The 14,928-nt window shown below is 40.9% G+C and overlaps 1 protein-coding gene across 10 annotated transcripts in view; it reads left to right on the plus strand.

Annotated features, from left to right (window-relative positions):
- Nucleotides 1-14,928, plus strand: part of SEC31A (SEC31 homolog A, COPII component) — a 70,958-nt gene continuing 56,030 nt past the window's right edge. For 4 of the 10 annotated variants that reach the window (XM_089526213.1, XM_089526214.1, XM_089526215.1 and 1 more), the window contains exons 1-5: nucleotides 1-155; nucleotides 10,655-10,734; nucleotides 12,055-12,178; nucleotides 14,151-14,349; nucleotides 14,456-14,551. In XM_089526213.1, coding sequence (XP_089382339.1) covers nucleotides 10,656-10,734; nucleotides 12,055-12,178; nucleotides 14,151-14,349; nucleotides 14,456-14,551 — 498 coding nt within the window. In that variant the 5' untranslated portion in view covers nucleotides 1-155; nucleotide 10,655. The remainder of the gene's footprint in view (nucleotides 156-10,654; nucleotides 10,735-12,054; nucleotides 12,179-14,150; nucleotides 14,350-14,455; nucleotides 14,552-14,928) is intronic. The other 6 variants (XM_089526218.1, XM_089526219.1, XM_089526220.1 and 3 more) reach the window with 3 other exon arrangements.

Genomic DNA, 14,928 nt, shown 5'->3' on the forward strand with positions numbered 1-14,928 from the left:
CGGCGGCTTGGAGGCGGCGCTCCGGCTGCTGCTGCCACGTTGAAGCGGAACGTGGAGCAGCTTCCTTCGGGGGCCTTTCAGGGAGGCGACGGAGGAGGAGGAGGCCGCGGCTGAGGCCTTCCTTTCCTGGAAAGAGCCCCCAAAAGGAGCGGCAGGTGAGGCGGAACGGAGCCAGCCATTTTGTCCCCAGACTGAGTCCCCCAACGCCTCCCTTTTTGTTTCGTCTTTAACAAAACTTGGGTCTTGGCTATTTCTAGCCCCTCTTTGGCTTGTTTACACCTCGGGCGTGTATTTTACTACAGAGTGTGTAAACGGTGCCATTCCTAGGTTGGCTGTTGTTGTTGTTGTTGTGTGCCTTCAAGTAGTTTCCGACTTATGGAACACTATATATATCCTCGCAAGGTTTGCTCAAACAAAGGAGCGTTGCCACCAATGCTGAGGCTGAGAGAGTGTGACTTGCTCAATTGCATCCAATGGGTTTTCCATTGAGCCAGGATTCGAACCCAGCTCAGAGAGAGACCTTGCAGCACCTTTGGGACTAACTGAAAGAAAGGAATTGGCAGCAGGAGCTTTCATAGACTTCAGTCTACTTCCTCAGTTGCATTTGGACTGAGTCACAGCCCAACCCTCAAAGCATTATATTATATACAATGTTGTTGTTGCTGTTGTTGTGTATATGTAATGTAGACATCTTTTGACACCAGGGATTTCTGAGGGAGTGTGACTTGCCTAAGGCCAGTGGGTTTCATGGCCAAGCAGGGATTCGAACCCTGGTCTCTACAGCTTTAGACCAGCACTTAAACCACTATTCGAGGTGGGTTTACCCCCAAATGGTGGTTTGGACATTCAACTATGACCCTAGAGACCAGGGTTTGAATCCCTCCACTCAGCCATGGAAACCCACCTTGGGCAAGTCACACTCTCTCAGCCTCAGGGGAAGGCAATGCAAACCTCTGAAGAAACTTGCCATGAAAACCCTGTGGTCGGTTCGCCTTAGGGTCGCCATAAGCCAGAAATGACTTAAAAGCACACAACAACAAAGTGTTGCAATCAAAACTTGGAATTTATCAGGTGAAGATGATGTCAGGATGAGCCATGATCTGACATATTGCAGAAAGAGCATTGCTACCCAGGCTTTAGACCTAAAAGGCTGGGTTGCTTTTTTCCCCCCAGTAAGGGGCCTTTTTCCCCTCTCCCAAAGTTACAAAGGGATAGGAACTGGACTCAAAGAGTGAGTGTCTCCTGGACTGAGCTGCCTTCTGATTTTGCAGCGTGATCCAAAACACAATGCCAAAACAATCCGATTTGAGACCTTTTTAACTGTCCTGGCTCATTGCTAGGGAATTCTGAGAACTGTAGTTTTGTGAGACATTTAGCCCTCTCTGTCTGAGATTTTGTTGCCACACTAAACTACAATTCCCAGGATTCCCTAGCACTCAGCCAGGGCAGTTAAAGCGGTCTCAAACTGGATTATTTCTGCAGTGTGTTTTAGATCTTTGTTCTCCATTGGCTGATTGAGGAAAGGAGTAAGCAGTTAGTTGTGACTCATTCATTTCTTCTAAGCCTTGGAAATTGTAGGGTAGAAAGAAAGGACGACGTAGACTAGAGGCTGTGGAACCCAATGAATTAATGGAGTTTAGCGTTTGCAAGATTTCTTTCCATATTTGGTTGAAAAATCAATTTATGTATGCCTGTGGTTATTAAGAAAAGAAAGGGGATTTCACTGTACCAGCAAAATATTATGAGTGTACTTTGCATTAATGTGAAACAACTTTTTGTTGATGTTGTGTGCCTTCAAGTCATTTCCAGTTTACGGCAACCTAAGGCAAACTATCTGAACCTGAATTGTTCAGAGGAGGTTTGCCATTGCTTTCCTCTGAGGCTGAGAGCATGTGACTTGCCTAAAGTCACCTGTAATTATTTCCATTTCTTTCATGTTTGAACCTCCCATTTTAATTCCTAAAAGTGCATTGTAAAAGTTTCCTAAAATGTGTACTTCACAGCCAAAATGTATTAGAATCATAGAGTTGGAGGAGACCACAAGGGCTATCCAGTCCAACTCCATTTTGGCATGCAAGAATACACAGTCAAATCACTTCTGACAGCAAGAAGGAGATTCCACCACTCTCTGCCACCATAAAGAAGTTCTTCCTAATGTTTAGATGGAATCTCTTTTCCTTTTAGTTTGAATTCCTGTAGTATTGAATGATGGGATCATCCTGCAAAGGGATCTCAAGTCTAATTGTGCAAAACAGAGTGGTAGCACAAGCTTTCGTAGGCTTAAGTCTACAAAAGCTTATGCTACCAGTTGCTTTCCTCTCTGTTCATCTTAAAGGTGCTACAAGATGCCTTTGCACAGATATTCTAGATTATAACACAGCTGAGTCTCTGAATTCTTCACCCATCCAGTAATGTTGGAAATTGTGGGCTTAATTGATTTGTGTCACACTCTTCAATGATTGTGAGTTAACATTTTTCTGCCAGCATCTTAATTTCACGAGGATATATGCTTGTGACTTACATACAAAACTTTTACTCAGGATCATTTCATTCAGCATGTATGCATAAAAAATAATCTAGGGTAGAGTATTTACTCCATAATCCTTTGCTTTGGACTCTTGCTAAAGGTGTGTGGTGGTGATGGAGTATGTAAGTATACACATACATATATTTTTAGTGCAAAGTTGCAGGTGAACTGGAAATCTTGAATGCAAAGTTAGTAAAAAGTTGTTGTTTTGGATTTTTTTAGTGCAGCATAACAAGCATGCATTCTTGTTTATGTAGCACTGATTCTGAATGTTTTAAATGGTCTCTCCATTCTGCAGGCAGTCCTGCATAATGCTGCCTGGCACAAATCTAACATATTTCTCAGCTAAATTAGTTACGTACTGGTTTAAAGAGAAACCAGGCATGGTTGTATACGTGTCCTCCTGCCTGCTAATCTCTCTAAATGAGAGGTGGTGCTTTATTCTATGCTGTGTCAGTATCAAAGGTTCTCTACATGGCTGAGCACCGTGGAACATTGCATGCTCTCTTAGTATCCCTAAAAATAGCAAGAGGCACAAGGCTTTCCAAGTACAATAATGCAAAACATTGTCCCATATTACAGTGGGCCTTCGGTATCTGCTGGGGTTTGGTTCCAGGACCCCCCGTGGATACCAAAATCTGTGGATGCTCAAGTCTTATTATATACAGTGGGAGAGTGAAATGGTATCTTTATATAAAATGGTATGTGAAAATGTTAATTCAAATTCATAGAGTTGGAAGAGACCACAAGGGCCATCCAGTCCAACCCTTTGCCATGCAGGAACTCCTAATCAAAGCATCCTTGACAGATGGCGATCCAGCCTCTGTTTAAAGACCTCCAAAGAAGGAGACACCACTACTTTCCGAGGGAGTGTGTTCCACTGTCGAATAGCCCTTACTGTCAGGAAGTTCCTCTTAACGTTGAGGTGGAATCTCTTTTCCTGTAGCTTGCATCCGTTGTTCCGTATCCTATTCTCTGGAGCAGCAGAAAACAAGCTTGCTCCAGCCTCAATATGACATCCCTTCAAATACTTAAACAGGGCTATCCTATCACCTCTTAACCGCTCCTCTTAATTTCTAGCAAGTGCCTTAATTTGGGATATTTTTTACTCCAGTGAGAGAATTCAGATGTATTTCAGGGTATTAAAATGCCCCATGTTTGCAGGAATGTTTCTTGGTGCACTATGAAGGGTATTTGACTGTTCCCAAACACCCAGAGGCAGAAAATGTGTTCGTATAAGTAGGAATGTTTACGTAGCTATAAGCCGCCTATGTGTGCCAAAAAAGTAACACAGATGTAGTTGATTTCTTGAGGCAATGTTTATTGTGGCAGCTTTTGTCTTTGTGTTTTTCCAATCTGTACATGGCAGGTGGCTGAAACTTGTGGTCATTGTTTCCAAATCTTCAGGTGGCTATATTGTAAAGTGCTTTTAGGTGGAGGATTAAAATATCCAATCTTCCTGAGGGTTAAAGAGTAATGAACCATTTTATTTATGGCATGTTACAGGTTAATACTGTATTTCTCACTTGGTGTGAGGAATCAAAGTTTCTAGTTTCATTGTACATTATATACATTTTTAGGTTTCACATGAGGATGACTCCTAGATTCCTGTTGGATGGATGCAAGGACACTTATATCAAGCATACTTATTTCAGGAAATGTGTCTTTACATGGTGTTTATATGATAACCTAAATGGGGAAAAATGATAACCTCTTATGGACACAGAATACAATATAGTCATAATGATATTTCATTGCTTCCAGTTTTTCTTCTTAGAACATTTAAGTTTCTGATAGGACAAATACAATATAAAAAGCTTTCAGTACCGGCAGAAGTAGAACAAATGAGAGAAATGACCCTATCTTGTTTCTTATCATTCTGAACAAAGGTAAATTTAATAACAAACCCGTTGAAGTTGACTGTTAGTCAACTTCCCTTCCCTTCTCTCATACTCAGCAAAAGAATTCTGAAATTAAGTGGTATTTTCTACATATTTAAAATTACATTTGTTCTTCTGTGGCAGTCTGGCAGATCATATTATTTTAGTTGCTAATTTTAAACATGCTTTCCTAAAAGCTTGTATGTGTAACAAGGAAGAAAAATTATAAAACTAATATAAAACAAAGCAGTAGTAGAGTTTAAAACAAGAGCCACATATGAATTAACTGACAAAGTTCCTGCTGAGAAAGAAAAGTTTTACAGCTTTTCCAGAACTGCAGTAAAGTTGTAGATCTTCAAATCTTCTCAGGCAAAATGATCTGAAATTTTCAGAGCTATTTCTGGAAAAACTCTGTTGCTGTCCTAGGCTGCATCTCCACTGCAGAAATAATGCAGATTGGGATTGCTTTAACTGCCATGGATCTAAGATATGGAATCCTGGGATTTATAGTTTGTTGTGGTACGAAAGCTCTGAGAGAAAAGGCTAAATAGCTCACCAAGCTACAAATCCCAGTATTCCATAGCATTGAGCCAATTGGTGTTAAAGTGGTGTCAACCCTAATTATTTCTGAAGTGCAGATGCAGTTATAATTTGTTGTAAGGGTGGGCTACAGCAGCTTTTGTATTAAAGTTACCTTTGTTTGCAAGATAAGTGGCTGAAGAATGTGAGAACCCCAAGGGCTGTTTTATGTGTCGTTGTCCTATGTGTGTCCATGGCGGGGTACAGACTGCCAAAAAGAGGCATCAGGGAGGCGCCTCTCTTTGCTCCACAGCAGCAAACTGTGTGATGCGGCTGCGCAGCAACAAAGGCACATTAAAAAGCGGCTCTTTTTTGCAGTGCATTTGTGCTGCTGCAAACCTACAAAGACATCTCAATGGCGTCACAGCTGCGCAGCACTGTTTGGATGCTGCGCAGCTGCGACGTCATAGCTGTGTGCGCTGTGTGGGTGGTGCTGTGCAGCTGCAACACCCTCATCATGTGCTAGGGTTGTAGGGCGTGTGTATGCGCCACCCCAAGGCAACCCTAGCACATCATCGACGCGCCGCAAAGGGCCCGTCTGTACAGGGCCTATGTGATTGCCAGTTAAAGCACTTGGTAAATTATCCTTGAAGATGAGTGATAGTTATGTGAAAGTTTGTGGTCTTTCTATTTTCCACTTTCTTCTTTTACCTTGTTTCACATTCAAGGGAAAGATACTGTGGAGATTTCTCACTTGATGTTTTAGATAAAATATTAAGACAAAGCTGTAGATAGAATAAAATCCTGGGCTGTTGGTTGTCAGAATGAGGGCCACATTTTACTGGCCATAATTACTTGGGTGGAGGGATGTAGGTGGAAATTATCCACATTTGGCATAGTAGTGTTCCATAGCTTTCTTGTTATTTTGCTGGTGGACTTAATGCACAAGCCTCATGCACAGAATCAAAGCAAGTTACATCTCCCAGAATCCTCCAGTGCTTCAACAAACATGTATTCAGTGGGTTTTAGCTTAGTGTGCCCAGTTGAGAAATGTAAGGTATTGCACTTAGGGCGGAAAAATAAAATGCACAGATATAGGATGGGTGACACCTGGCTGAATGAAACTACGTGTGAAAGGGATCTAGGCGTCCAAGTAGACCACAAGTTGAACATGAGTGAACAGTGTGATGCGGCAGCTAAAAAGGCCAATGCTATTTTAGGCTGCATCAATAGAAGCATAGTGTCTAGATCAAGAGAAGTAACAGTGCCACTGTATTCTGCTTTGGTCAGGCCCCACCTAGAATACTGTGTCCAGTTCTGGGCGCCACAATTCAGAAAGGACATTGAGAAACTGGAGCGTGTCCAAAGGAGGGCAACAAAAATGGTGAAGGGTCTGGAAACCATGCCCTATGAGGAACGACTTAGGGAGCTGGGGATGTTTAGCCTGGAGAAAAGAAGGTTAAGAGGTGATATGATAGCCCTGTTTAAATATTTGAAAGGATGTCATATTGAGGAGGGAGCAAGCTTGTTTTCTGCTGCTCCAGAGAACAGGACCCGGAACAATGGATGCAAGCTACAGGAAAAGAGATTCCTCCTCAACATTAGGAGGAACTTCCTGACAGTAAGGGCTGTTCGACAGTGGAATGCACTTCCTCGGAAGGTGATAGAGTCTCCTTCCTTAGAGGTCTTTAAACAGAGGCTGGATGGCCATCTGTCAGGGATACTTTGATTTGGATTTCCTGCATGGCAGGGGGTTGGACTGGATGGCCCTAGTGGTCTCTTCCAACTCTACGATTCTATGATTCTATGACCTTGTTATCAGTTGGAGTTGCCATTGCCAACAAGAACATATAGAAGGTATTTATGATTTATCTATAAGACTTGGTACAGTCTTATCTACAGGTACAGATTTATATACAGTCAGTACAGTAGATACAGTCAGTATCTACAGACTTGACAACCTTGTCAAAGGGGAAACCTTTACCTTTAACTTTATGATTTATCTACTGTACTTATATTCTTCAACCATAATATCTTCCAGAGAGGCTTCACTCACAGTGCAGCAGAAAACCTTGAGCTGGCATCATTCTGAAGGAAGTTGCACCCAGTTACCAGATCTCTGCATGAGAAGCATTTTTGTAAACATAGGCCTGTGATCTTCATTGGGTTATTCAGGAACCCAGGCTGGTCCATGCCAGTGCAGAGCTGCATGTGCACAACCACAGTTGCCATCTTAAATGGAAGTTTTACCCCAAAAATTGTTTTAATGGGGGGGGGGGGGGATCCTGGGTATGGAAGGAAATTAGGAGAGAGAGAGAAATAGGCAAGATTGGTCCAAAACACATTGCAGAAATAATCCAGTTTGACACTATTTTAACTGCCCTAGTTCAATGTTAGGGAATTCTGGGAACTAGTTTTGTGAGACATTTGGCTTTTTCTGTCAGAGAGCTCTGTTGCAACAATAAACTACAATTCCCAGGATTCCCTAGCACTGAGCCACGGCAGTTAAAGTAGGCTCAAACTGGATTATTATTGCAGTGTGTTTTGGACTGTAGATATCGAACAGGTTGAGATTAAAAGGTTCTGAAAGCCTGAGAAGTTTGAAGACTGTGTTCTTTCAATGTAGTGATAGTTAAGGTAGTGATCGATGAACTACTCATCACCTTTTAAATTATTGCTATTACGAGATGGCTTAACTAAAGGGAAAGAGGAAGAATGGTGTAGTGTCTTAACAGCCAGTAACTGAATTGCTTATTAAAACATAATAAGGAACATGTTGGATCAGACCAGACTAGGTAAGACCTATCTATCTTCTGCTCAGTTAATTTCTCCATTAACATGATACTCCAAGCTCTAATCACTGAGAAAGTGACAGGACATTTAAACTTTTCCATTTATAGGACAGCATGATGTAGTGGATTGCTAGTGGTATATATTTATTTTAGAATGTATGTGGGTGAGATGCACACAATAATGAAAAATGTATCACAGCCCCTAATTTATAATTTTCTTAGTCTTTGTGTACTCTGCAGTCTACATATCTTTAGACAAGACTTGAAGCAAAGATAGTACAGTACCAGAACTGTTGACGTGTGAGCTGCTTATGCTAGCTTAGCTACAGGAGGTAATGGAGTTCCATATGGTCCATCTTTGGGGCTGGAGGAGGTAGATAGCAAACGCTTGGGGTCCTTTAGGAGCAGATTAGGCAATTTATTAGGATTTACCTGTACTAGTGTGAAGTTTTGAATGCAGAACATTCTGTATACATTGGGGAAATAATTAACTTTAGAAGCCTGTAGGTTGAATCACTATTCATGAACTGGAATGGATTTGTGTCACCCTTTGAAATTTCTGCCCAAGAAGATTTGAGCCTGTATTATGTTGATTAGTCCCAACTACAGTAGACCCATTGACTCATCTGTTGGTGGACAAACCCATAGGAAAAGCCTATCGATTCAATGTGTCATCTTTAATTGGGACTCCCAACAGAGTTAAAGCTTTTGTTCAAATTTTATGCAAGAATAGAATTTTGTCCATGTTTAATGAGCAAATATTTTAACTGCTAACTTAATTAAATGCTTCATAAATACGTTTCTTTAGACATTGTGCAGCATGACTTAAACCAGTTCTTCTTAAGTTATCTATGCAAGGAACAAGCAAGGTTTTTTTCTTATTGCACCAAAGATGAGCACCATATTCATGCCCATTTGTCTACAACTGTTTTTTTTTTCTCTCTCTTGGAAAGACCAACAGCCAAAAGGATGCTGACAGGTACTGGTCCACTTTGAGTAGGACTGATTTAGACCATAATAGGATTAAAATACAATACAGTGTATCCTACATTTCACTGAGTAGTTACTGGATAAATGGCTACAGTATACTGTAACTAACACAATTAGTCTGATGATGCATGGCACAATTTTGGATTGGATCATAGCAGAGGTAAAGCGTTAGAATCATCCTGCTGTACATTCTTAGTGGCTCCACGGTGTCCCCCACAGCACTTGCTCTGAAGTGGTCCCAGACTCTTATTTGCAGCCCCCTCCCATGTTTGAATTTTGGGGATGAAAAAGACTCTCTAAATGGCCCCAACTGTGGTGGATTGCATTTTATTATCCCAACCACCATCACCCAGTGCAAAAAAACCAGCCCAAAAAGCGGCCCTCAAACTAGAAGGTGCAGATTGACTTATGGGTTGCATTTGAGGTTGATTTTCAGCCGACTGTATGGTGATGTGGTCTGTTATGGGTTTGAACATCAACCTCTGCTTCTGTTGCCTTCCCTGTTCTCAGATAAGAACTAAAAAGCTATAACTGGCAGAATATCATTGAGCTTGATTCTGCTTAAGCTATCCAATGTGAGAGAACTGCCTGGAACTGGCATTATATTTGTGACCATAGATTATTATTCTTTCTCCCCCCCCCCCTTTGAAATTTGCCATAAGTCAGCACTGGTCCACAGACCACCACTTTGAGTAGTAGTTACTTAGCTTGGCCTTCCATAGACAGCCTGAGAATACTGTTCCAAATTCAATTCTCAACAGGTCATCTCCCAGCTTTGCTTTGAGACCACTTCAGCTTCAGTATAAATTCTTTTGTCGGATGCTTGATGCATCCCCAGAGTGCATATCAATCTATGTGGGGAAAACAGGGAGCTGTATCCCCTTACAGCAAACGCATCCTATCCGACAACCAGGCTCATGTGTTCCTCCTTTCTACTGCTATCTGTGTGCAGGATTGCTCGCTGTATTATCACACAAACAGAGCTTGTAAGAAAGGGGTTAAAATCTAATAGGGAAAGTTGATCATCTGGACAAACATCCAACTTTTCCCAGTTGCCTCAGGGGTATGCAGGCTGTCATCAAACTGTTAATGCAAATACAGTAGCCCCTCCTAATTTGCAGGGGATACGTTCCAGGACCCCCCCCCCCATGACAACTCGCAAATATTTGAGTCCCATTAAAAATAATGGCGCGTGCTCCTGAAGTGTACGTGTGGGGCCACCCATGGGCACATGTCGCCATTTTGTCCCTCCTGTGAAGAGTAAGACTGCAGACTCTAAGTCCACAAAAAGTGAGAGCCAAGTGTACATTTTTTTAAGACATCCTCTAATGAGTACGTCTTGACTTCTCAGTTACTAATAGCAGTAATTGGAATTAAACTCTGGAATACCTTGGGAAAAACAGAAGCAGTTTCATGTTTGAGTACATTCTTATTGGGAGAACCAGATTCTCGCTATGCTTACATTAACGCTACCATCCTGTACCTATTTACAGGAGTGAGCTCCATTAAACACAATGGGTCCTACTTTTAAGTCAGTATAGAAAGATCCTGGTTTAGGTTGCAACCAAGCAGATCTATTCTGGAATTTGTAATGTTGAATATTCTGAATACTAATTTAACACAAGCATGTTCATTTCTTCCAATTAATATTTAAATAAAATTATGAATACATTTTTCCCTTGTAAAGTTTTGGTTTAAAACAGCCTTTCTCAAATAGTGGGGCGGGCCCCCCAGGGGGGGCGTGAGGCTCTGTTATGCAGAGGTGTACTTATAACAATTTTATAGACAAATGATACTATTTACAGTCACGCAGGGGCGCAAAATGTTTTCTTCTTCCTAGGGGGGGCATGACAGAAAATAATTGAGAAGCACTGGTTTAAAAGATGATTTCCTCCTCCAGCCTTTATTTCTACTTAGCGTTAACCTGCCTATTATAACTTTAACAGGATGAAGCTAAAAGAGATAGACCGTACTGCCATGCAGGCATGGAGTCCATCTCACCACCATCCCATTTACTTGGCTACTGGTAAGTTTTGAAAGAGACTGAATCCATTTGTTACAATTGCAGCTGAAGCTCATAATTGAAGAACATCCCATAGTTGACTGATCATTTAGCAATTTGGTATTGCTTTCCCAGCAGACAAAAACTGTGCCTTTTGGGAGGGGGTCTGAGTTGTTTCAGTTTAATTTATGCTTGCCCTAAATAAAGCATGAGAATTGTATTGTGGGGACACCCACCTAGCTTTTTTGTTACAAGTAGAGCATGAAGGAGATGGAATATATGTATTTGTTATTTGGCCCTAGCACCTGGTGTTTAGAGGTAGACTGTATCAGTGTATATGGAAGTTCTATTTAGTTTTCATAATCATTAATAGAACTTTTGGTGTTGTGGTGTGCCTCCAAGTTATTTTTTACGTATGGCAGCCCTAAGGCAATCCTATCATATAGTTTTTATTTTCTGAATTTTCTTCAGAAGGGGTTTGCCATTGCCGTTGCCATTCTCTGAGGCTGAGAGAGTGTGATTTACCCAAAGTCACTCAGTAAGTTTTTATGCTCAAGTGCAATACTGAACTCTGATCTCCAAAACTCTCCATCAGTTTATCTTCAAACCACCTATACAACAGAATTTGTTAATTTGTCATATGACTTCTCTGGGTTGCATCGTTTACAGTCATTACAAAGAATGTGAATTTTGGTTTCATCATAATTCTATGTGTGTGTGTGTGTGTGTGTGTGTGTTGTTATTGAAAGCATGGCCCAGTGTGTTTTATGGGTCTTCCTTCCAGTCCATCTGCCTTGGTCCAGGCCTCAGAGGTGGAGAAGAATTGCTGGACCTGATCTCATTCCCCACCACCACTCCCTTCTCCTTTTGTGTCGTGTCTTCTTAGATTGTAAGCCTGAGGGCAGGAAACCATCTAACTAAAAGATTGTATGTACAGCGCTGTGTAAATTTACAGCGCTTTATAAATAAAGGTTAATAATAATAATAATAATAATAATAATAATAATAATAATAATAAATAGGTGTCTGTGTACAGTTTGAAGCCTTGATAGAAGTCACTGAGTTTATTCAGTGCTTATTTAGCTTTCTTCATTAGTCCCCTATTGTTATGGCATATTTGGTTCCTTTTTTCCTTTATAATTGTGAATACCTTTCTGTGTGAAAGAGATACCACAAGTGATCAAAGGTCACAAACATAAAAGGGACGCAGTTTTGGTTAAGAGCAGTATTAGTAGCAATTAGGGCTTTTTAAATTTAAAAACAAGATTAGGCTTAAATGTTTGGAATTATTTTGGGATACAAAAGTGATATTTTTATAATAACAAATGGCATGTTTCTATTCAGGTACCTCTGCTCAGCAGTTGGATGCTAGCTTCAGTACAAATGCCTCCCTGGAAATATTTGAACTTGACTTGACAGATCCATCACTGGAAATGAAGTCCTGTGCCACTTTCTCCTCCACTCATAGGTATGTGCAGTTTTAAAAAGCTGTTTATTTGCTTACGATAACCATACAACACAATCTTATGTAGAAAAGTCAGGATTTGAATGCTAGCCCTTTAGAGCACTAAAGGAACGCTGGTGTTTTACACTTCAACTTTGAAAAAGTTCTAGCTGGTATATTCCAAGAGCAACAAATCATGCAGCTTTTATGAGAAAAGTTATCCATGATATCTGTGGCCCAAAGTTTCACTACGCCTAGACTAGAGCATGCCCAATCTGGAGGTGTTTTTTCTCCAGATGTGTTTTGTTATTTTTATGGCAGTAAATATAAGACTTGGATACAAACCACTCCAGGCCAAAGCCTCCACACTCAGGACCAAATGCTTATGTTGCCTGTGTCTGGTCCTGGAGACCTGTGCACACAGAGAGAGCACATAGTTTCATTGCCACACTAAACCAGGCATGTAACTATGTATTTGACATATCCTGGTAATGCCAGATGTGCAGTGCTAGCCCAGAAATTAAAGTTCCTTTGCCCAAGCCACAGAAAGCATACCAAAGCAAGCTATGGAAGAGAGGGGTCATTCTTTTGAGCCTTACACAGAGCAGGGCCCTAACGGTCCCTTGTGTCTTTCCTATACTTCATGGGTCAGGAAGGTTGGAGGGAGAGTAGCATGTTCCTGGTCTGCTGCAACTTGAAACAATGGTTTCGTGACTCACTAAATGGTATAGCTCTGCTTGGTTCCTTCCTTTCTGACCTCATAAACAAAGAGCTACAACAGAGATTATGAGAAGTTTCTCTCATTCGGATACTTCTTTTACCACCCCAACAATCTAATGCACAGACCAGGGATTTGCCCATGCTCCTGTCTTCAATGAATACCCCCTCCCCAATAGATTGTGCCCTTGATCTGCAAAGGTGATCTTGGAATTCCTTGCATGATTTGTTGCTTTGAAGCAGCCTGAACATACATTCTCCTAACAGGAAGAATTCTGCTAGCTGACGTTTTTAATAGCATATATAATAGCAGCTGTTTTTTTTTGTGTGACAAAGCAACCTTAACAATGTCAATGAGAGCAAGTGAGGCTCCTCTTAAAGTAGTGAAGGAGTTGAAAACTTTCTGTTGACATTGGACCAACGCCATGAATCTTTCATAGCAGATAACACTGTCAAAAGAAAACTATGTGCCTGTGTTGACTGCTTTTGTTGCCGTTAGAGGTGCCTGGCTTACTCAGACTGTTGTATAGGATTATTTGTAGCATAAGCAGATCAAACATTTTCTCTCCCAAAAATGTGTATGGCAGATGTGTAGTATTGTGAAATTCTAAAGCAGGGTGGCAAAGTGCACCCTATGAATTGCATGCTGTCCTCTCAAGCATTTGCAGGGGGAATAGTATCCCCTTCTAGCTCCAGGGATACTATTTATCATTGGAGAGGAGCTGTTTTAGGCCCTCTCAGATGCAGTGGTAGGATGTCCTCAGATCCCTGGAAACGGCTCATCCTTATTTAAAAATTTAAAATGGTAAGGCCTTACTGGTTTAGTGTTTAAAAAGCTGAAATTCTCATTCTCAGAATTTATACTAATTTATTTTTGTAGCAAACCCGCAATATAGGTAAGATCACCCAGCTTGTCATCTCTGAAGCCCTGGTCAGACATTTTCTAATCTGCTATAATAATCACAGAAGCCCTCTCCTCTTCCACCACCTCTCCTGCCCACCCCACAAAGAGTAGCTGGATGAAGAAGAGAGCCTCTTCTGTCCCATAAAAATGGCAACAGGTCTAGGGGCTCAGTACATTTCCCCTTCTTGTGTCTCTCCTCAACACAGTTAGAGAAAGCTTGCGTGGATGTTTGGATAAAAATTACCTGCTAGCATCACGGAACTACACTGCTGTCCTGATCGCAATGTGGGAAGATGAAACTCCTTGGTTGTGTGATTTGACTGAGAGAAGAATGGATTTCTCTAAGTAACCCATTGTATTGAAATTGATTTGCAGGTATCACAAGCTGATATGGGGCCCTCACAAAATGGCATCTGATGGAAATCTTTCAGGTGTACTTATTGCAGGTGGTGAGAATGGAAATATAATTTTATATGACCCTGCTAAAATATTAGCCGGCGAAAATGAAGTTGTAATTGCACAGAAAGACAAACACACAGGACCTGTAAGAGCTCTGGATGTCAACCTATTCCAGGTTAGTTACCACTATTCCCATCCCATATTATTCATAGTGTGAAAATAAGAGTTGATTAGATGATACTTAATTCTAATTGCATGGATCTGTATCCTTTCTGTTACAGACAAACCTAGTAGCCTCAGGTGCTAATGAGTCTGAGATCTACATCTGGGATTTAAACAACTTTGCAACACCGATGACTCCAGGGGCCAAGACACAGGTACAGAATATATATTTTGTCCAGCAGTGTTAAGATAGCCAATGGCTAGCAAAATATTTGTCACTTGCAGCATAAAGAGAAAGAAACGTGTGGCATCGAACAGATTTATTTTAGAATGATATTTATGGTCTTTTTCCTGAAATAAAAAATAAATCTGTTAGTCTTAAAGATTCCAGAAGTCCTCTTTTTTCTTTTTACATTGGTTAATGGCTGAAATAATTAAAAGTTATAAAAAGTTTATATGATTATGGTCAGCTTATATTGTTTTCTGAAGCTTATTGTGCAGGTGTGTCTAGAAATCCAGTTTTGTGATGATTATCCTTTTAAAGTTAATTTCCAGAAAGGAAGTAGTATTAATTTATGTGACTTTAGAGAAC

Source organism: Sceloporus occidentalis, unplaced genomic scaffold (assembly GCF_023333645.1).
Source record: "Sceloporus occidentalis isolate IW3139 unplaced genomic scaffold, rSceOcc1.0.p SCAF_5, whole genome shotgun sequence".
In the NCBI taxonomy this organism is placed as follows: Eukaryota; Metazoa; Chordata; class Lepidosauria; order Squamata; family Phrynosomatidae; genus Sceloporus; species Sceloporus occidentalis.